The 22337-nt window shown below is 39.3% G+C and overlaps 1 protein-coding gene across 3 annotated transcripts in view; it reads right to left on the bottom strand.

Annotated features, from left to right (window-relative positions):
* Window positions 1–20766, bottom strand: part of NBEA (neurobeachin) — a gene marked incomplete at both ends in the record, with an annotated part of 593662 nt that extends 572896 nt beyond the window's left edge. For all 3 annotated transcript variants that reach the window (XM_084235096.1, XM_084235095.1, XM_084235094.1), the window contains one exon: window positions 20488–20766. In XM_084235096.1, the coding sequence (XP_084091222.1) occupies window positions 20488–20766 (279 nt within the window). The remainder of the gene's footprint in view (window positions 1–20487) is intronic.
* Window positions 20767–22337: the final 1571 nt, after the last annotated feature.

Here is a 22337-nt window from a genome sequence, read left to right on the forward strand (position 1 = left end):
CTACAAACTCCTGGATGCTATTTTCTTATATTCTCAATTCCTAGCACTATATATACTGAGCATCTAATAAATCTGTGTTTAATAAAAAGAATGGGTGTTCAAATATGGAGTTACAATAAAATGAGTATATAGGGGAGCAAAAATCCACCACACCAAAACACAGCCTTTGGACACGAGGTTCATTTCATTGGAGGAGCTCAGAAGGCCAAGCAACAGTTGTCTTTGAAAAAGACATTTACATGTTAATTTTTTTCTCTGAAAGGGTATCTCCCTCACTGTACCAGGAAGACTTAAGCCTTCTTAATTCTTTTCAATGAAGAAGGCAGAACTATTTTTGCCTGACTAGTGTACATTTGCTCACTGTGGCTTCCCTGGTAAGTTCCCGACCTCACCTTTCCCTTCTTACCCCCACAGAATCCTGTCCTACCTGAGCTGTTTAAGAAGGCAACTGAGGGCCTCCCCGGTGGCGCAGCGGTTGAGCGCTGGGTTGCGAAGCTGCCTGCAGCCTCTGCGGCACCGGTTCGATCCCCGGCTGCTCCCCAGCCACCGGAGGAGGGTCCCACATGGCGCGCAGACCTCTCCTGCCGCCCGCTGCTCCCCTCAGCAGTGTATTTCGGTCCTTCTGCCTGCTCTGCTCCCCGCTCTGGCTCTGGTGAATTCTCTCACCCTCCCGTGCTTCTGACTGTACCCAGTGCATGTATAAACAAAACAAACAAATAAATAAATAAACATGCCTCTATTAAAAAAAAAAAAAGAAGGCAACTGAAAGCATATTATTCAGTTTTTCGGCTCTCTCCCATGTACAGACAAGGTATACATGTTATTATTAAACTTATTTTATGTTTTTCTCTTACCAATCTGGCTGATGAGTTTTTGATTATTTGCCAGCCTAGAAAACCCCAGAGGGGACCTCCCTGGTGGCACAGGCAGGTGAGCGCAGCGCTGTGAAGCTGTCCACAGCCTCTGCAGCGCCAGTTCGATCTCCACCAGCCTCGGAGCAACCCACATGGCAGACAGACCTCTCCTGTCTCGCCCGCTGCTCCCCTCAGCAGTGTATTTCCTCAGTCTGCCTGTTCTGTTCCCTGCTCTGTCTCTAGTGAATCCTCTCACCCTCCCATGCATCTGGCCTGTACCCCAGCTCTTGTATAAATAATAAATAAAAAAGAAAAGAAAAAGAAAACCCCAAAGGGTTACTGGATGATTTCCTTGGCACCTAGACAACATTCAGACCTGATAGACTGGTCTTTAAGTCATGAGGGTAAGGGAGACATGAAGAAGTAGCCAAGAATAACTGAACTACATAAACTGCAAACTAAAAAAACATAATACTACATCTCAAATAATTCATTTAATTTGGAAATAATTAAGTCAACTGTAGAATGGTATCATTCAGTAAATGTATATTAAACATTAATATACAACTATCATATTACAAGCCAAACTTTATAAGCTCTCTAATTTTTCTTCAGGCCCAATCTACATTAGTAGAGTAGCTTTCTCAACAAATAATCAAAAATGCCATTAGTACGGATACATCCAATTATCAAGTTTTATTCTCAAAAATTACCTCCCCATTAATATACCTTTATTCCTTTCACATACAAATATAAATTAAGGCCCCAAGATATAAATACAATACCATATTGATTTAAAATCCCATTCTTTCCATGGAACTGAAATCCCTGTTGTAAATATCTATGTCATATTTTCTAAGCAGGTCATTTTTAATTTATTTCAGAGATTGGCAGCATAATTTTTCAATGTAATAGGGTTTAGCTGTCATTCTGAATGACATGTGGTAACTAAAATATATTAGTTTACCTGTCAGAGTACAGATCACTAATTAGGTTAAAACATTATTTCTAGAATTTATAAGGTACAATATAATTAATAAAAAAAATCAGCTAATCTGACTATAATGTATACTTCCTATGAAAGGATTTAAATTAGTATTTTCACAGAGAAAAACTTGTCTTCATAGTCACTCAATTCACCCCTAAAACAAGTAAGTTAACCATTCTAAAAATGAATGTTTTTGATCCCAAGGGCAGATGAGAAGTGTTAGTGGTTCCAAACAATTCCATGACCATTCAGGCAATCTTGTTTAACTATGACCAATTAGTTTAGCATTACACTAATTGGTGTGGTACTAATGAAAGCAAGGAAATGGGTTACATCTCTATTTGGGTCTAACTTTAATATGATCAATGATTAAAACACCTCACCTACAATCCCATCCCGATACAATTACCACCCTCTGTCTACCAGGTGATCCCTTCAACAATAACAACAAGGAAACAAACATGTGAAGAGATTAACACCCAGAGGGAAAAACACAAAACTCATGCTGTAGTATATTTTATTCATAGGAACAGATACTCATGTGAAAACCTCACTTTGGGAAGGATGAAACACCACCAAATATGAAAGCTTAAGAAATATGACAAGTGATGTTGAACATTTTTTCATATGCCTGTTGGCCATTTGCATTTCCTCTTCAGAGAAGTTTCTTTTTAGCTCTTCTGCCCATTTTTTGACTGGATTATTTTCTTTGTTGTTGCTGAATCTCATCAGCTCTTTGCAGATTTTTGTGATCAGTCCTTTATCATTAGTGTTGTGTGCAAAAATGTTCTCCCAGTTGGTGGGGTTTCTCTTTGTTTTTGTTATTGTCTCTTTTGCTGTGCAGAAGCTCTTTAATTTGATGTAGTTCAACATCACTTGTAATCAGGGAAATGCAAATCAAAACTACCATGAGATACCATCTTACACCAGTGAGAATGGCACATATTAAAAAAACTAGCAACAGCAAATGTTGGCGAGGTTGTGGAGAAAAAGGAACTCTTCTACACTGTTGGTGGGAGTGCAAACTGGTCCAACCACTATGGAGAGCTGTGTGGAGATTTCTGGACCTACTAAACATAGAGCTTCCATATGATCCAGCAATTCCACTCCTAGGTATTTACCCAAAGGACACAGAAACATCAATTCCAAAGAACACCTGCACCCCTATGTTTATAGCAGCACTATTTACAATAGCTAAGCTTTGGAAACAGCCCAAGTGCCCAAAAATAGATGACTGGATCAAGAAGATGTGGTACATATATACCATGGAATATTACTCAGCATTCAAAAAAGATAAACACATGCAATTTGCAGCAACATGGATGGCGCTGGAAGGGATCATGCTCAGTGAAATAAACCAAAAAGAAAAAGAAAAATACCGGATGGTCTCACTCATAGCAGGAATCTAGAAAACTTAAATAAGGGACCAGGAAAATAAATAACTATAAAAAAGTGAAAATCAAAATCAACAAAAAACTATGAACCAGAGACACTTTTTGGGGGGTGGGGGGCGGGAGGGGAGGGATTGGGGTCAGAATGGGGGGTTTGCAATTGTATGGGGGAATATAAAAATAAAATTTATTATTTTAAAAAAAATGTATATATCTGTTGCCCACTTGGGGAGACTTTAAAATTATATATTACGTTATCAAATGAAAAAAAATAAATAAATATGACAAGTAGGGCCTCCCTGGTGATGCAGCGGTTGAGCGCTGGGTTGCGAAGCTGCCCGCAGCCTCTGCAGCGCCGGTTCGATCCCCCGCCGCCAGGCGAGGGTCCCGCATGGTGCACAGACCTCTCCTGCCGCCCGCTGCTCCCCTCAGCAGTGTACTTCATCAGTCTGCCCGTTCTGCTCCCCACTCTAGCTCTCGTGAATTCTCTCACTCTCCTGTGCTTCTGACTATACCAGTGCTTGTATAAATAAATAGTAAAAATAAATAAAAATAAATAAGTAAAAACCTATGTACCTACCCTGTTTAAAAAAAAATGACAAGTAAATATAATAATTTATAAATAGTTGCCACATTATTACATATAATATTTGATTTAGTTTCCAACATTTTGGAGGGGAAACATTCTTTACATGTTTAAATACTAGTAAAATGAAAAACTATAATTTGATTTGCAGAAAGGAAAAACCATTAAAGGGTGTGTAAGGGCAGGAATTAAAGGGTGTGTAAGGGCAGGAATGGTCACTGAGGAGGTTTTCTGATCCAGCAGACCGGGTAAAGGAGGAATCCGAGACCTCAGTGGTTTTTTGCAGGCTTTTATTGGGATTACCAGGTACACAGCAGGCAGGGGCACTGGGGGGCTGGTAGGCTGGCAGGCCTCCCAGGCCCCAGCAGGTCTTCACTCTATCTGGGCTCTCCAACCTTCTCTCTTGGCTTCTGCTGATGTCCCCGTGACGCGGCCCTTAAATGCCCAGTCGTAGACCAGGTGAATCCCATCTACCTATACCCATACCCTACTCCAGGTACCCGCCATCAGGCATGCATTCAGGACCACAAGGATCCATCATCTATCCTGATGGCGGGAGGGCAGAAAAGCCTGACATTTTTCCTTACCCTACAGGGTGGGATGAGGGGACAGAATTTCCCTGAAGAGGAAGAAACATCTGACAGAACTGTCCTAATGCCAGATGAGCTGCGGGGGTGGGGGGGTAAGTGGGTGGGAAACTATCGTGATAATCCTGATACTGAACTATATCAGAGCAGAAATATATTGAATATTTAATTTTCTTCTAGATTTAGAAAACTATTAACTCTATTTTAATAAAATGTTACAATTTTTATAGCTAATTTTATGAGCCATATAAATAATAATTTCGAATGGTATAAAAAGGTTATAAATTATACATGCATGCTAGTTCTTAAAAACATAAAAACAAAAGGTTAAAACTAAAGATATCATCTTCAGATGCTGTAATACTGTATAAAATGAGATCTAACAGATATGCCTATATTCTCTAGAAGCTTGTAATGACAAGTTTTATAAGAAGGTGTAGGTTAAGGTAAAAGGTATCAGGCTTTTCTGCCCTCCCGCCATTAGGATGGATGACAGAACCCTGTGGTCCCAAATGCAGGCCTGATGGCGGGCACCTGGAGTAGGGTGTGGGCATAGGTAGATGGGATTCACCTGGGTTAAGACTGAGCTTTTAATGGCGGCGTCACGGGGACGCCAGCAGAAGCCAAGAAAGAAGCAGAGAAGCCGAGAGAGAAGCAGAGCCATGAGAAGAGCAGAGAGAATGTGAGAGAAGGCCAGAGAGCCCAGCCCAGAAAGAGTGAAGACTTGCTGGGGGCTGGGAGTCCTGCCAGCCTCCCGGCCCCCAGCACCCCTGACTACCGTGTACCTGGTAATCCCAATAAAAGCCAGCAAAATCCACTGAGGTCTCCAGGACTCACTCCTCCTCTAGGTCTGCTGGATCAGAAAACCCGCTTAGTGGCCCGTCCTACCCCTATAGAAGGGTTTTTTTTTTTTAATTTTTAAACAAAGATTTTTAATGCAAGTGCATTAATTGCCTCACGAGCAAAAATTAATTGGAAGTTGTTTGTTTTTTTTTGTTTTTTTTTTTTAATGAAGGAGAAGCTGGGGTAAAATCACTTGTTACTATTCCTTAAGAAATTTAAATCACTGTAACAAAGTAGCCACTGTCTTTATAAATGATTGCTTATGTGACAAGAGAAAAATGATTCATGTGTGTGCCTGGACTCTTTTTTTTTTTTGTGGTTTTTTTTTTTTTTTTTTGTGCCTACTCAAAAGAATTCCAGCTTGGCCTGCTGAGTCTCTTCACCTCCTCCACGGTGAGTCTGTCTTGACAGTCTAAAATAGTTCATTTTATGCTTGTAACAAAGAAGATTTTTACAGGACTAAGGCTAGGTGTTGAATTTTTTAAACAACTTTCAGAATAAGAGAATGAAGAGCATCTAGTTACACTATAGGTGTTATAGCACAGCCCCGATATTGAACGGGTTGCCTGGCTGTGGGTCCTCACCCACGCGCTTAAAAGGGACTTGTACTCCACTACAGGCACACACAAAAGGTTAATAAAAGGTTTATTTACAAGGGAAAAGGAAATAAGGAAATGTACAACTCAGGGAGAAAATAGGGAAATAAAGTCTTTAATGCGTCCTACCCGATCAGCCGACCTGGAAACCTAAAGGCACTCTCAGAGCTGGCCTGACGCTGCGAGCTGGCGGAGAGCCAAAATGGGGGACCCCCTCCAAAGCCCACGTGTCTGGCTTTATACCAACCTGGCTGCTTAACCCCACCCTCAGGTCCCAGCCACCTTCCCTTTGGTGGTGATGGGATTTGGAGTTCCCAGTGTCTTTGGTTTTGGCCTGGGGTGGGGGTGGAGTCCACAAAGCCTGTATGGAATTAGCTTTAGGACATCGTTTTCCCCCTAACATAGGGACAGAGGAAAAATAAATTTTTGAAGCAATATTACTATCATCTACAATCATCATGTTCTCATCCCCACCCAGTACTCAAGAAACATAAGTAAAACCTGAGTCATATAGAAATTACTTTTTCGTCCTGAAGATTGTGTTGTTTAGGTTCTATTAACAGTCTGGTACATGTGGGTTATGATTTATAAACACAGCATTTAAATTAGTGACAGAACTTTATCTGTGTTGCCAATGGAGACTGGATTGAATCAAAAACTGCTACTCAAGGAAAGTATATGCTAAGAGAAATTGTTGTAGAGCAGCCCCGAATCATTTCCCCCTAACAAAATAACTGAAACACAAAAGGACAAGTACTGTGTGATTCTATACATATATGAGATAACTACAGTAGCCAAATTCATAGAGACAAAAAGTAGAAATAACAGTTGCCGAGGGTTGGTGGAGGGGGTCTGGAGAATTACTATTTAGTGGGTACAGATTTCCAATTTGGGAAGTTGAAAACTTCTGGAAATGGATGGTGCTGATAGTTATACAACAATGTTAATGCACATATTGCCACTAAACTGTGCACTTAAAAATGGTTAAGTTAGTAAAGTTCATTATATATGTTTATTATATATATTTTACCCAATTTTTTAAAAAGGCAAAGATTTGAACAAGCTGGGGTAGCTTTGAAATAAACCTAGCAACAATAATGTTGAGAAAAACAAACTAAAAAAATTTTTACTGATTTTTAAAGCCACATTAACCACCAATATTAAAAATTCATTTTCTTTATTGAAATCCACATGCCTATTTGTTGAAAATAAGTTTGCTGTGGTGAAGCATTCTTTAAAATGATTGTCAACGTAATTAGTAACTAAATTAATATAGTATATGGAAAATAGTCTTTAGTAAATTTATATAGTAATCAAATGATTCATTTGGAGAAATTCACTTCCCAGTGATAGCACTTATATCAACTCTTGGTTAGATAGAGTATAGAATAACAAGTAAAATGTTAAAGCTTCGTGAAACTACTACATTTAACAACATGGTGTTTTGCCTCCTGAAATTATCTGCAGTGTTTCAGAGAAAAAAAGGAACAGGCAATTCAGAAATAAAACTAACAAAAGATTTGAGAAATCTGGTAACACCACAACTTATGCTACTCTGTTACCTTAGACTCATGCATAGGGATTCAAGGATTTAAGGAGAGAACTCACTGTCTTCTAGCAAGGGCTCACCTAAATGGATTATTTTGAAAATAAACTTTTTTGTGTATACTTTCCCTCCTCAGCTATTCACTAAGAATAAATGTCTTACCACTCCTAGAAACTAGGTTAGGATGACTCAATTATAAATTTTAGCCCCAAATAAGCTGAGAGAAGGCAGAATGGTAGGCACTAAGATAAATGAAAAGAGCACCAAACTAAGAGTCAGGTAATATAGGTGTTAATAGACTGTAAAAGACAAGAGGATCATGGTCCTCCCCTGGTGGCACAGCAATTGAGCGCTGGGCAGCGCCGGCAGCCTCTGCAGCACCGGTTCCGGTGAGGGTCCCACATAGCGCGCAGACCTCTCCTGCCCCACCCGCTGCTTCCCTCAGCAGTGTATTTCGTTGGTCAGCCTGTTTAGTTCCCAGCTCTGGTTCTGGTGAATTCTCTCACCCTCCATGCTTCTGACTGCACCCAGTGCTTGTTTAAATAAATAAATAAATATTTAAAAAAAAAAAAGACAAGAGGATTTTAGCCTGATTCTCATTCCTTCCTATGTAAATGATAAGAGTAAGGCTATTCACCAGATCTGAAGACACCAAGAGGCCTTACCTTCTTCAGATACCCAGAAAACACTTTTTTTTAAATGTATCTCTATTCACTCCTCAAAAAAAAAAAAAAAAAAAAAAACACCGAAATGTTCAAGCGACAGCAAACACAGAAATTAAAAGAACCAGAATAGCTTAGAAAGACAAGATTTTTACCCAAGTCAGAAGTGACCAAACCAAGTAAACACTATCAAACATGGGGAAAAAATTCTGTTCCAATCAGAGTTCACAAAGCAGCCAAAATTCCAAATTCTGTGTTAAGTACTCATGATACCAAGGTGAGCAAGACAATGCTATGACCTCAAGGAGTAGGATCAAAACAAGAGTGGTGGGAATTGAATGGGGACTATAACCAAGATAAAAATGCATACATTGTGCAAAAATGAAAAATGATGTAGCAAAAATGAAAAATGATGTAAAAAATATTAAAATTTAAAATAAAAAAAAAGACTCAGTCTCTAGAGTAATATGACAAGTAAATAAGTAATTCAAATAGAAGGAGCAATTTCTGAATTTGAGATACATACAAAATTTTTTTTTTAAGATTTATTTTTATTTGTACAAGAACCGGGGTACAGGCCAGAGGCATGGGAGGGTGAGAGGATTCACCAGAGACAGAGTGGGGAGCAGAACAGGCAGACAGACCAAAGACACTGCTTAGGGTAGCAGCAGGTGAGGCAGGAGAGGTCTGCCGTGCCATGTGGGTATCTCCCTGGCCGCCCGGAAATCAAACATGCACTGTAGAGGCTGCAGATGGGAGAGCACATAAAGGGTGGGGGGATCGTGGAAGAGGTCAGTTAAGTAGGATATCGAGCTACTCTTGAAACATGAGTTCTTTAAGACAAATTATGGAAGAACATCACTTGAGAAATGTAACAGTTAGCAAGAAACAGTCAATATAATAAGGGAACATTCTCCCACTGATGACTCATAAGATTTGTTAAAGAATTTAAATACTTAATATAAATTCAAGGACTTCAAAAGGGTAATCAAGTTACAGAGGATTAGTACAAATCAAGTAAAATAATTCTAAGACATTTCATAATAAAATACTGCTTATATAATTAGCACTGAAAACACAAGACAGCAGACTTGGTTTAATTTAAAAAGACAATGACTATTTTTAATTCACTGAAGATTTTACATTCATATCAAGAGGATGCAATGATAAAGCACATCATATATTCAACATAGTGCTTGGCATGCAAGACTTTAGTTGTAAGCTACTATCACTATCATCATCAGAATCATCATCAAAGGAAATTGTGTAAAGAGCAAAAAAGCTGGAAATGGAACATACAGCTTTGAATCTGACTTGTGCACTAAACTGCTTTTCAACCTTAGACAAGCCCCTTTAACTTTAACAATAGATTACTTATACAATTTAAGTAAGCCACCATTTACTCAAGAGGGGGTGGGAGAAGATATTAAAAACATATTTATAAAAGCAAATCAAATCTATAAATGCCAATCACCACACAGGAATTATTTTTTAATTTTAAAATAAAATAACCATGTTTAAATCAGCTGGAGGCTATTTATCTTAGAAAATGAAAGTATGTATTAAAGAGAAATATATCTAGACATTTATGTTTACATAAAATTTGCTATTAATCAATTTTTGGGTTTTTTAGTAAACTAAAAGAGGAATCACAATTATTGGAAATCATATTATCTGGTTCCTAGCATAATTCCCTCTATAACTCATTTGCTTTATCCAAGCAAATATATGTTGGTTCTTAGAATGAATGCTAATAGGGCCTCCCCGGTGGCGCAGCGGTTGAGCGCTGGGTTGCAAAGCTGCCCGCGGCCTCTGCGGCGCCGGTTCGATCCCCGGCTGCTCCCCGGCCACCGGAGGAGGGTCCCACATGGCGCACAGACCTCTCCTGCCGCCCGCTGCTCCCCTCAGCAGTGTACTTCGGTCCTTCTGCCTGTTCTGCTCCCCACTCTGGCTCTGGTGAATTCTCTCGCCCTACCGCGCTTCTGACTGTACCCAGTGCATGTATAAACAAAACAAACAAACAAACAAATAAATAAATAACATGCCTCTATAAAAAAAAAAAACAGAATGAATGTTAATATAACAAGTTGATTTTTTTCAAATAAAATATATATTAATACGCAGAACTACCCTGATTTAGTTTAATATTTACAGTATCCATATTTTATCTAATGAAAGGTTTAAAATTCTAAGCTGGTTACCATTTTTAAAACCTTTATGGCCAATTATTCCCCCAAACTCAAAAATTAATAGCTCATAATACAATTCTCATTAAGTCATTCTTGTGTATAAATTCATCAAATTATTTCTGCATTCATTTTATTCCCTGTGAACACTTGTCCCAAGTTCTCTACAGGCAGCATTCCTGACCACAGATTCAACTGAGTTTTCCCAGCCCTTTCCCTTCCAGCATCATCCCTCCATCTCAAATCTGGCCTCGAGATAATTTCTAAGTTGGTACATTTTGTTTAATAATGCAGCCTTAGTTTCCACATCTGTAAAAAAGAAATGACAGGTCTCCCTGTTGGTGCAAGGGGTTAAGACGCAACCTATGAAGCTATCCGTAGCCTCTGCAGCAGTTCAATCCCCGGCCAGCCAGGGAGCAACCCACATGGTGCAGCAGACCTCTCCTGACTCGCCCGCTGCTCCCCTCAGCAGTGTACTTCGGTCGATCTGCCTGTTCTGTTCCCCACTCTGTCTCTAGTGAATCCTCTCACCCCCCAGCATCTCTGGCCTGTACCCCAGTTCTTGTATGCATAAATAGATAAATCTTTGAAAAAAAAAAAAGGAATGATATGTGAAAAAGGAGTGATCCACAGACTAGAAAATGCAGGCACAATTTCACAAGTACACTGTAAAAAGTTAAGAGCTATTGGGCCTCCCTGGTGGTGCAGGCAGTTGAGGGCAGCACTGTGAAGCTGTCTGCAGCCTCTGCAGCGCCAGTTCGATCCCCGCCGGCCTCGGAGCAACCACATAGTGCAGCAGACATCTCCTGTCTCGCCCACGGCTCCCCTCAGCAGTGTATTTCGTCGGTCTGCCTGTTCTGTTCCACGCTCTGTCTCTGGTGACTCCTCTCACCCTCCCACGCATCTGGTCTGTACCCTGGCTCTTGTATAAATAAAAAATAAAATCTTTAAAAAAAAAAAAAAGGTAAGCACTATTAAAAATACAGGATGTATTATTTTCTAAAACAACTCATAACAAAATTGTTCTTTAATCCTCTAACTTGCCCCTTAGTCTTGCTACTCAAGTAGTCTTTTAAATATTTAAGCTAGTATTCCCAGGAGGTGTTTCTTTAGCTAAAATACTACTCATATCCCATCACATCTACAAGGTGAAAGTGAGTCATATAAGGGAAGGTATCTACATATAATCTAGCACTATGAAAGAAGGAAGATATAGAAGAGATTCCAGGCAAGCAAACTTGTATTACCTCATGCCTACTCCTTCCCCAGTTTTCCATCCTCCTCACTCAAAACAGGAAATTTGTAGAAACTACCCAGAGGTCCTGTTAAAGACTACACAGGATTCAGCAGAACAGACCTCCTAAATTTCATCAGATCATGATCTGTGTATCACAATCTCTCCTCTGAGCTGAGATCCCTTCTCTGACAGATTCACCAGATTCAGGTACTCCAAGCTAAAAGAGTTTTAGTTAGGTAATATTTTTTTTTTCTATGATCAAATGATCCTCAAGCTCAAAATAAGAATAAAAATAACAGGGCCTCCCCTCGTGGCGCAGTGGTTGAGCACTGGGCTGTGAAGCTGCCAGCAGCCTCTGCAGCGCCTGTTCGATCCCTGGCCACCAGCGAGGGTCCCACATGGCGCGACAGACCTCTCCTGCCATGCCTGCTGCTCCCCTCAGTAGTGTATTTCATCAGTCTGCCTGTTCTGTTCCCTGCTCTGGCTCTCGTGAATTCTCTCAGCCTCCCACGCTTCTGACTGTACCCAGTGCTTGTATAAATAAATAAACCTTAAAAAAAAAAGAATAAAAATAACAATAGTAAGTACTAAATAAATGTAGCTTTGTACTGAGCACTTTAGATATATCAGTTCATTTACTCTGTGTAATAATCTTATAAGGTATATATGCCCTCTTACATATCAGGAAACTGAGGCACATAAAGTAGTAATGGCTATATATGATACTCCATAACATGGATATGAAATCATTAATGTATCCTTTTCCTATTGTTGAACATTTAGAGTGTTGCCAACATTTTATAGCATGAAACTAACATATAACCCTTATACTTTTCCAGGGTCATTTCTCCTTAGCTCAAAAAACCAAAAAATTAACATAAACCTTCTTAACATTTTACATGCCTAATAACATCATTTAAGATTATTTTAGCATGGTTAGGAAACAATAATTCTTTTTAACCACTTCTCTCTCATGGTATCTCCCTGTTATCTCATATTTGTATTTAGTGAAGATGAGTTTTATATTAATTAGTCATATTTCTTCTCTCTTGAAGTGTGCCAAGTCTTCTACCAAGTTAACATTTATGTCATTTAATATTAGCACCTATGGTTCTTTTTTAAATTTAATTTAAAATATTACTCAGGAATCTTTAGGGATGCAACAAGCAAAACAGGAAAGGTATTAGTCTAATGCACTAAAAATTCTGTGGATACAATTAACTTGAGCATCTTCAAAGATACCATCAGTAACCTATCTTTTGGCTCTAGGTTCCTCTGTGATACATTCTCAAATATATTCTGCCTTCTTGGTAGCAGTTGCCAGTCAAATCTAGACTTAGATTTCAACATCTTAACTCCAGAGATGAGCATCTTTTTATTTCTCCAGCAGAATGAACGACCCTATCAGTCTGTCTCCAATATGAGGCCAGAGTTTTAACTATCAATATTTGTTACTGATAGCTCAGGTTCAGTGATGGACCATTCATTTCTTGCTATATTCATAATTTTTAAATACTCATTATGTTAACCACAACAAAAAATATGCACTCCTCACCTCATGCTGGCAAGGGAGATTAGTAATGAGGGGAATAAAGACAATGTCAATTTAATTTATCCAATTACAAGTCTGAAATCTCAGTGTTACAAACATTATTCTTAGTCAAGACAAATGTGCATTCTTCTTGATGATACTTTATCACTTTATATATATAACCACGTAATAAATTTATATATGCCCCTATAATTAATAGACATTGTTAAAACAAGAACATATGTAATAATAACAACTTCCATTTATAAGGGTAAAGAACATAAGACAAATCACACTCACTAATTCAGAGCAGTAAGAACTTCCTGTCCTGGCACTGGAATTCCTTAGTCAGCCAACTCATCTTTACCACTCATCTTTACTACGATCTCAGATGATCTTACATGAATGGCTATTATCCAAAAGAGAAGAAATAGCCAATATTGGATGTTGGAGAGGATGTAGAGAAAAGAAAACCCCATGTACAGGTGGTGAGAATGTAAACTGGTATAGCCATTATGGAAAACAGAGTGGAGGCTGTTCAAAAAATCAAAAATATAAATTCCATATTATCCAGTCATCATACTTCTGAGTATTTATACAAAGAATATGAAAACACAATTAGAAGAGATATATGCACCACTATGTTCACTGAATAATTATTCACATTAGCCAAGAATTAGAACCAGCCTAAGTGTTCACTGACAGACTGGATAAAGAAGATGTGGCATATACCAAACTGGAATATTTCTCAGCAATTAAAAAAAAAAAAGATGAGGTCCTTCCAATTGTAATTACATAGATGAACCTAAAGGGTGTTATGCTCAGAGAAATAAGTCAGAGAAAGAAAAACACCATGTGGTAAGTACATAAAAAAATCAAACAAGCAAATGAACTAAATAAAGCAAAGGTAAACATTTAGACTGTAAGACCAAATTAGTGATTACGAGAAGGGAAAGAGGAGAAGATAAATCAGGCAAAAGGACTTTTAACCACCTCCTTTTCATGGTATCTCCCTATTACCTCATATTTATATTTAGGGAAGATAAGTTTTACATAGTCATATCTCTTCTCTTGAAGTGTGCCAAGTCGTCTACCAAGTTATTTGGTGAAGGACTGAATTAGATGTTGATATACAATGATGTACACTTGAAACCTATGTCATGTAATAAATCAATATTACTTCAATAAAATAAATAAAAATGATTTGAACTTGGAAAAAAAAAAAAAAAAACCTCTCATGTTCATTACCCTCCATGCCTCAGATTGTCCTTCTAGCAGCTGCATTGCTTGAACATTCCACGTCCTTTCCTTGAAGCTTCAGGAAAAGGTCTTGCTTAGCAGACCTGAGGTTTCCCAATAGTTTCCCTAAAGGCTTAGTAAGCTTTTGTTTAATATACTTTCACGAACTGTTGAATTAGAAACCAAAGCAATAGATCTTTTCAAGATATAGTATATCAATACAGATTTCCACGTTTTCAAATTCAAAGCAATATTCAATCTCACAGCAATATCCCTTCACAAAACTAATCCCCTTCACCCTCAACTCAATGATTTCCACGAAGTAATGTAAAACAATAAGCAGGATGAGGAGAGACAGCTATTCTATCACTTGTTGTCTGATTGCACATTCTTTAAGCTTTTTACAATTGGACTGTTAACTTTGTCAGGCTAGGAACAGTACGCATAAGGTGCTTGGAAGAAGCTTGTAAAGCAGAACTTTATCTGGTTCTAATTTATACTCTGATCTTTCCTTACCATTTTAGCTTGGGATAAATAAAGATGAGCTTTACAACCTTCAAGGTACTTGATGTTCTGATTCTCTGCTAGGGGCAGAAAAAGCCTCTCTAACCTAGGCAGTATTTTCTTCTCTGCTTTCAAATATGCCAGCAAAAACCAAAGCTAATTCCTCTCTCAAAAGACATTCAAAGATCCCAAGAAGTGATCGAAATACTCCGTAGCCCAAAAGGTCTAGCCTCAGTAGTTCTATGGAAAAAGAAAACACAAAGGAAAATTTAGAAAACAGCTCTGAAATTCCTTAAAAGGAGTTAGTAAGGGAAAGCAAAGTTCTCTCTGCCTTGTACTCTATTTCAATAAGTAAGGGCTGGTCCTTACAATTTCCCATTTGAGGTTAACTAATGACGATGCTAGTGAGGATTATTTCCATTTACAAGTGACAAAAATCGGACTTAAACTGACTTAAAGCTAACAACAAAAATAAGTATTATAAGTGAGAATTCAAAGGTTAAAAGATAATCACCACAGGCACAAAAAATTCTAGGTGCTCAAGCAGAATCATAAATACAATTTTTCTCTCAGCATCAAATTCTGATACAGGTCAAATTTTGATACAGATACCCACAACTCTAGTGTAAGTACGTTATTTATTCTATACTTACAGTATACTTATATGTCCAAGCATCTCAAACAGATAGAGTAAAAGTTGAGTTCTGTGAGTGAACCTGTATTTCCCCTAGAATTAAATGTTCATTCCTGAACCAACTGGGTGATTCTGGCCATAAGTGGATTATGCCCAGCTTACCTAAACCCACGTAAACCAATAAATTAAGAATGGGCTTATGAGTGTTTCATCAGAGGAAAACTGAGGTAGCATTACCAAAAGGGGAGATGTAAAGCAGACAAACAGAAACAAGAGATGTCCAGGGGCCTCCCTGGTAGACTAGGGGTCTAAGTCTCAGCACTATCATCACTTCAGCCTGGGTTCGATCCCCAGCAGTGTATTTCAGTAAATCCACTTGTTCTACTCCCCATTCTGTCTCTGGTGAATCCTCTCACGCCCCTCTCAATTCTGGCCCACGCCCCAATTCTTCTACGCAACAATAAAAAAACAAAGAACAAGATATGTCCACCATTCCTGGTAACATTGACAAATGCTAACAGTACTTTTTTTAAGTTCTATTCAGTGCAGTATATATTCCTATAGACTCTAGATATCTTATTTATTAATAACACTATTTTATGTGCTTACATATTTGACATAAACATAAATGTATAGATTTTTATCAGACTCTTATTCCAAGAAACATTCATTTATAATACATTGTAAAATAGCATTCATGTATATAGTAATGCCTATATAGATTATGTATATATTCAATACACATTTTTAGTTATAGCAATAAGCAAAACATTAACTTTATATGAGCTTAATTTATTTGAGGATTTTAGGTGCAGACCCAACTGTTAGAAACTGTTCCTCTACTGCCAAATAATGGTGTCCTGCATACTCAACATGCATTTTACTTATCAAGAACCACATAAATACAAAAATATATACAAGATAGGTTCCAGTCCTCATGGAGTCTACAGCATAGAGGAGAAACATAAAAATACCTATGGTACTAGAGTGTGATAGGTATATATTTGTATAAGGAGATGTGCTGACAGTGCATAAAGCATAAGTAGTATAGTCAAAAAATGAACCTGATACAGAACAGTATTTAATGTAAATAAAAAGTCAAAATGTGTATGACTAAACTTTATAAACAGCTGTATCAGTGATTCAAAGTAGTGTGCAAGAACCAATAAATTTCTCTACATTGTTTGGAGAAAGTATAGCAAAAGAATAGGAAACTTGAAATATTTTTAATTAACAATATTTGCCAAAAACTGGAAATATATAAAATACTTATTTAAAATCTGCTTTAGTGTTATTACTTGACTAAATATTCTGTGGAAAACTTCAGAATCCTTAAGATATCAAAAATTACAATATTTACATAAGCATTCTTAAATTTTCAATACTCAATAGCAGGAATAAAATATAATTCAAGTTAATTGGAAAGACCTATCTGTTAACATATATTAAAATGCAGGAAATTACCTTTTAATATAAATGTGTTTTTATTAATATTAAACACTTCCATGATGCTAAGATGCCACTGCAGATTGTTTAAGTTTTGTTCTAAAGCAGAACACTTTTTATTTGTGAAATTCTAAATATATATAAAATAAAAACTATTCTGATTATCAAACTGCAAATTAAAAAACTCCACGGAAGAAAAAGTACTGTCACATTCAAGTACAGAAGAATAACAAAATTTTTCTTTTAACTAAAATACCCTGACTCATAATACAAGAGAACTTAACCTACAAAATCACTTAAAAGTATCTTGTTATACTTCAGTACAATTTACAGAATGTGACTTAGAATGTAAAAAAATAAAAATATCAGAGGAAATACCACTTGCTACTAAAATAAAGATACACTGACATATCACACAGTATTTCAAGAAGAAAATCTGAATTAAATACTAGAGAACTATACAACCTATGACAGATACTCAAATAACTGAGCAAATTTTTTCATTAAACAAATGCTTTATCTTTTCCAAAAATGTTTATGTGAAACCAGTGAAAAAAGATACTTCCATGTTATAAAGAACACATGCTATTTACATAACATTTATGGCAAAGAAGAAAAAACCTAACACAAACATATATTAATGTGTTTAAAAGGAAGCAATGAACTAAGTAGTATGTCTATTTTGTAACTGATTATCAGTTTAATTTTAAAGCTACAATGCAAATCCCTTGACAATTCACCTTTGTAACCTTATTTACAAACTAACATTCATTTTTCTGATGTTATTCCACCCATATTTAAATGTCTTACGTTAAATATATTATCATTATATAAAATACATCCATCTACAATGGAATTTATTCACTTTATTTCTTACTATACTGCTGATTGTTCAACAAATACCTGACAATCCACCTGAATAGTGGAAACAAATCTCTGCCCTTAGCAAACAAAAGCAGGAAAATTACAAACACTGCTATGTTGAAGAAATTCTATGTTTCACTAAATGCTTGAACTTTACTCTGCAAAACTTTGAATCCTTGGGCAAGGCACGTTGGAAATAGTACGTTAAAAACCAAGTATTAGTTGTCTCATATAGAGAAAGAATGTACAGGGGGAAAAAAGAAAGTATTTTCACAAAAGTGACAGAGGTGAGAGCTCTGTATAAAGGTAGAAATTAGTTTTTTTGAAGTTTCATTAGTTCCTTTTCTGTCAAAAGGGGACTGTGATAGTTCACCATTTCCACCTACTTCTTTATTTACTGTTTTAAATTAAAATTAAAAAACTCATTTTAGAGATAATATTAGAGACTACAAACATTAAATACATCACTAACTACCCTAAGTAGATTATACTGATTTTCTTATTAATAGAATTACATCTTAGTAATTATTTTGTATATTCCTATGATTTCCAAATATTTTTCAGAATCGGCTTAAATTTTGACCATGAGTATATACACAAGATATTAAACTTAGACCTCAAGAAACATTACCTATCAAGTGACCGACTTGTTTTCCACAATCAATATAATTAACAATAGTAAATAGTTCCTTTTGTCATTTATTCTTTTCCCCAAGTTTCCATTTAAAGATCAATGAAATTCTTAAATACAAACAATAAAATTTTAAACCAAACTTTTTGATTCCCAAAGAATCAATGCAGTTACAAGATCTTATGTGGATGTGGGGATATGCCATTTCAATACTATAATAATACTTAACAGTTCAGTTAAACTCTAAAATAATGTTTGCATACTGAGAGCTTCATGCTAGATTTTTATTATACTAAAGAATTAAATTTCTTTTTTATCTCAAAAGAAATATTTCACTTCCTTTCTTAACCTATTGTATAGCTACGGAACCCCATCTGTTTAAGAACTGATCCAGTATACATCACTACTGCTGCAGAGTCCAAGCTGGTTACATTTAAATCAGTTTAGAGCTTGTGAGAGCTCTATGCCTCTTCTGTTAAAATGTACTAAGTAAGCATACAAATACTTAGTCAAAAACCCAACAGTACAGCATCTAAAGTAAAAATGCTATTGGTTAGGAAAAAGAAAAAAAATGTAAAATGTGTGCTTTAAAATTATCAGATATACAGTACTGCTAACATATTTTGAGATTTCATATCTTTTCTTTAAAAATGGGGGGGGGCAAGCACTGACGTATTTGCAGCTGGTTAAAATTAAAACTCCCAAGAAAATGTTTCTACTGGTGTTTTGAATATAATTCGGTTACATTAATGCAGTGATAGCAATGCATTCCCCAAAACTTGGATTGAGTTTTTGTAATTTGTTTGAAGGACACTCAGAAGTAGAAAGAGGTATTTTGTATTTAAAGAGTAATGAATATAAGAAAGCAAAGACAGTCTCCTATCTTTGACACAAAGAAAATCAGCTTTAACTTTTCTGTAAATTTCATACAGTAGGTATTATCTAATTCCATGTCTCAAGGCAACACTGCTGTGGCTGCATCTTTCTTTCAGTTTTCCAATAAAATAAAATTAATTGCTTAGCGGAAAACTCAGATTGCTTGGGTGTTATAAAATCTCCTTGCAAGCATATTTTTGTGACTCCACACCAAATACAATAGTCAACTGATTGCTCCTATTTAAAAAGCCTTGCCTTCCAAAACCTAAACCTTACTACACAGTGTTTCAGAAGAAACTGTTTAAAAAGCTTTGCTGCAGCAAAAACTGCATTTACAAAGCATCAACAAGGAACTACTCTTAATGATCTGCAATTTATAATTCTCCTCTCCTTATTCCCATTTCTTCCCCTGACATCTTGAAAGCTTCTTAGCCTATCTGTGTAGATAGCGCAAAACATTAAGTCATACACAGTTCTGCAGTAACTCTTTCTTATCATGAAAGAAACCAAAACCCAGAGCTGCATTTAACACCCTTCCTTTAGTCTTTACCCACATGCCACGCTCTCAGAAGGCAACCATAGAAACCAACCTGTATGATTTGGTGCCCTCACAATTTTAACACCTTGTGTGCACAAAATATGACTAAGAGGTCAGCATATTCACGGCAACATTACAAAGAAAGGAAGGCTGCCTAAAAAGAGAAGGGCGGGGGGAGGGTTTACAGTCACAACACCCTCCATCATAGACTCGGAATATATTTAAAGACAGATGCAAAACTGCAGCATTTTCCTCCACATTCGAAAACATCACACCCCAGCTGCTCAAGTTGGAGCTAATGCGCTTCTCACATTTCAGCAGCACCAGGGAATTTAGACTCCAGGGGCAAAGCTTTCATCCTCCTCTGAGAGAGCTACACCGCCAAGAGTGTGGGAGAAAGAACCCCAGAGAAAAGGAGGCCTCCTCACCTCCTAAACTAAACTCTCAAGTCTACCCAAAACCTGCACAGCAAGGAATAATTTACTACTTAGTCACGAGAAGTGATAATAAGCGGGGTTGAGTTGGGCACTGCGCTCAGGTGGCAGGAGAGGACCCGAGGCGAGCAAAGGAGGTGATGTGGCATTGGCAGCGCGCGGGCCGGTCACCCCCCGGGCAACACCGGCTGGACGCTCGGCGCTCCCTGGGCCGCGCCGCGCGTGCGACCCCCGGGGCGGAGGGTGGGGGTGCGCCGAGGGGAGGGCGGCTCTGGGGGCTGGGAGGCAGATGGAGAACACGCCTTTTTCCTTACCAGGTTGAGCACCGTCTCCACGATATCCCTGTTGCTGACCTCTCCGACCTGTATGAGTCCGATCAACACTGCGAATTTCATCCGGATGTTGCGGATCGGCACCGAAGGGTTAATCATCCCCGCGGGCAGCACCACGGAGCCCGAGCCGGACGCCCCCCTCAGCTCCCCCATCCCGCCGCCCCCGCTGCCCGCGCCGCCTCCGCCTCCGGCCCCGACGGCGATGAGCCCCACGGGCTGAGGCTCGAGCCCCGGGCCCGGGCCCGGCTTCTCGCTCGCCATTGGCTCCCCTCCCGGGGAGAAGGGAAGCGCCGCGGCGCTGCCTCCGTGGGTACCGTTATACCTGCCTCGGCCCCCGCCCCCCGGCCGTCGCCTCGGAGCCCCAGCATCCACCAGCGCCGCGGCGCCGGGCCCGTTCCCCGCCTGCGCCTCAGCCCGGCCCGCTCCGGCGCCCGCCCCGGCGGAGGAGGTGGGTTATTCTCAGGCGTATCCCCGGCGCTGGCGGCGCCCGCTAACTGCTGCCCGGCAGCGGCAGCGCCCGCCCAGCAGCTGTGCGGCTGCTGCCGCCGCCACTGCCCTGTCTCGCTCCCTCCCAGTCCGTCCGGCCCGGCCCGCCCCCCGCGGGGATGATGCCGCCGCTCCGAAACAGCCGGGGGCGCGAGCAGCTGGCCACAGCGCCGGCCGGTGCTGAAGCTCCGGCTGTGGCCGACGGCACTGACGCTGCTGCTGCCGCTGCTACGGGCGCCACTGTTGTTGTGAAGCCCCGACGCCGCCGCTCACTCCGCCATGTTGCCGCCCCCTGCCTGCGGTAGCGATCACTGCGCCTGCGCGGAGCCTCCGGGGGCGGAGCCCGCGGTGCACCCCCTCTTTTGCCCTGCCCTCCTTCTCTCACCACCCACCCACCCTGAAACCCCTCGTCCCTCCCCCAGTCGCCCTGTGCGGATAGACAGGTGAGCAGGTGCATGGGGACCGCTGCCAGACGCGGGCACGCGGACAGAGGCGGGGCGGGTCGTGGCTCCCTTGTCGTTTTTCCCTTGAGGTGGTTTCTCTCTGTGGGGAAGGACACGCGCGAGTGTGTGTGTGTGTGTGTGTGTGCGTGTGCGTGTGCCTTCCCTTTGCTAACACCTCCTCCTTCCCTCGGTGTCTTGCTAGGAGGAGGTTCATCGTCTTCGTCATTGCATCTAGCGGCTGTTACTGCCAGTGCCACTTGCCTAGTAAGGTACGGGAGTGGCAGACGACCTCCCTTGGCCCCTCTTCGCCCTTCCTCGAGATCCAGTCCACCTGGAATTTCGCAAAGAAAAAGTGACTGGCAAAGCAGAAACAAACGATCCTGCATTGTCCCGAGAAGGATACAAATGAAATGTAAAGAGGCTGACACCTGCACACACAGGCAAAATTAAAATAGAATCTGTCAGTGATCTGTTCTGGATGTAGCTCTGAACAACAAACATCTCTTGAACTCACCTCCCAGTCTAAAATGCTGCACTATGTGACACTGTAGGGTAGTTTGGTGGGAGCTACGAATGCCATATATATTTTTTTAAATCGCTCACGTTCCTCAGGTATAATGCAAATTCATGATGTCTCCCTTTTTCCTAGGCAACTGCATTTCAGAGGATTTTGAAATTATGTACGAATATAGATAATTCTAACTCCCAGCCTTGATCTGTGATGAAAACAGATTTCTCTGTCTCTACAAATAGAGAATAAAAATAAAACTTTTAGTTAAAAAAATGTAAATGTGCACAGGAATCTTGCTGCTGATATCGAATCAAATCTAGATATTACCAGTATCTTTTTCCTTCAAAAGAAGGATGTTATTTTCTTTAATATTTCATGAGGAATGCCCTTTT

Source organism: Talpa europaea (genome assembly GCF_964194135.1).
Source record: "Talpa europaea genome assembly, chromosome: 6".
NCBI lineage: Eukaryota > Metazoa > Chordata > Mammalia > Eulipotyphla > Talpidae > Talpa > Talpa europaea.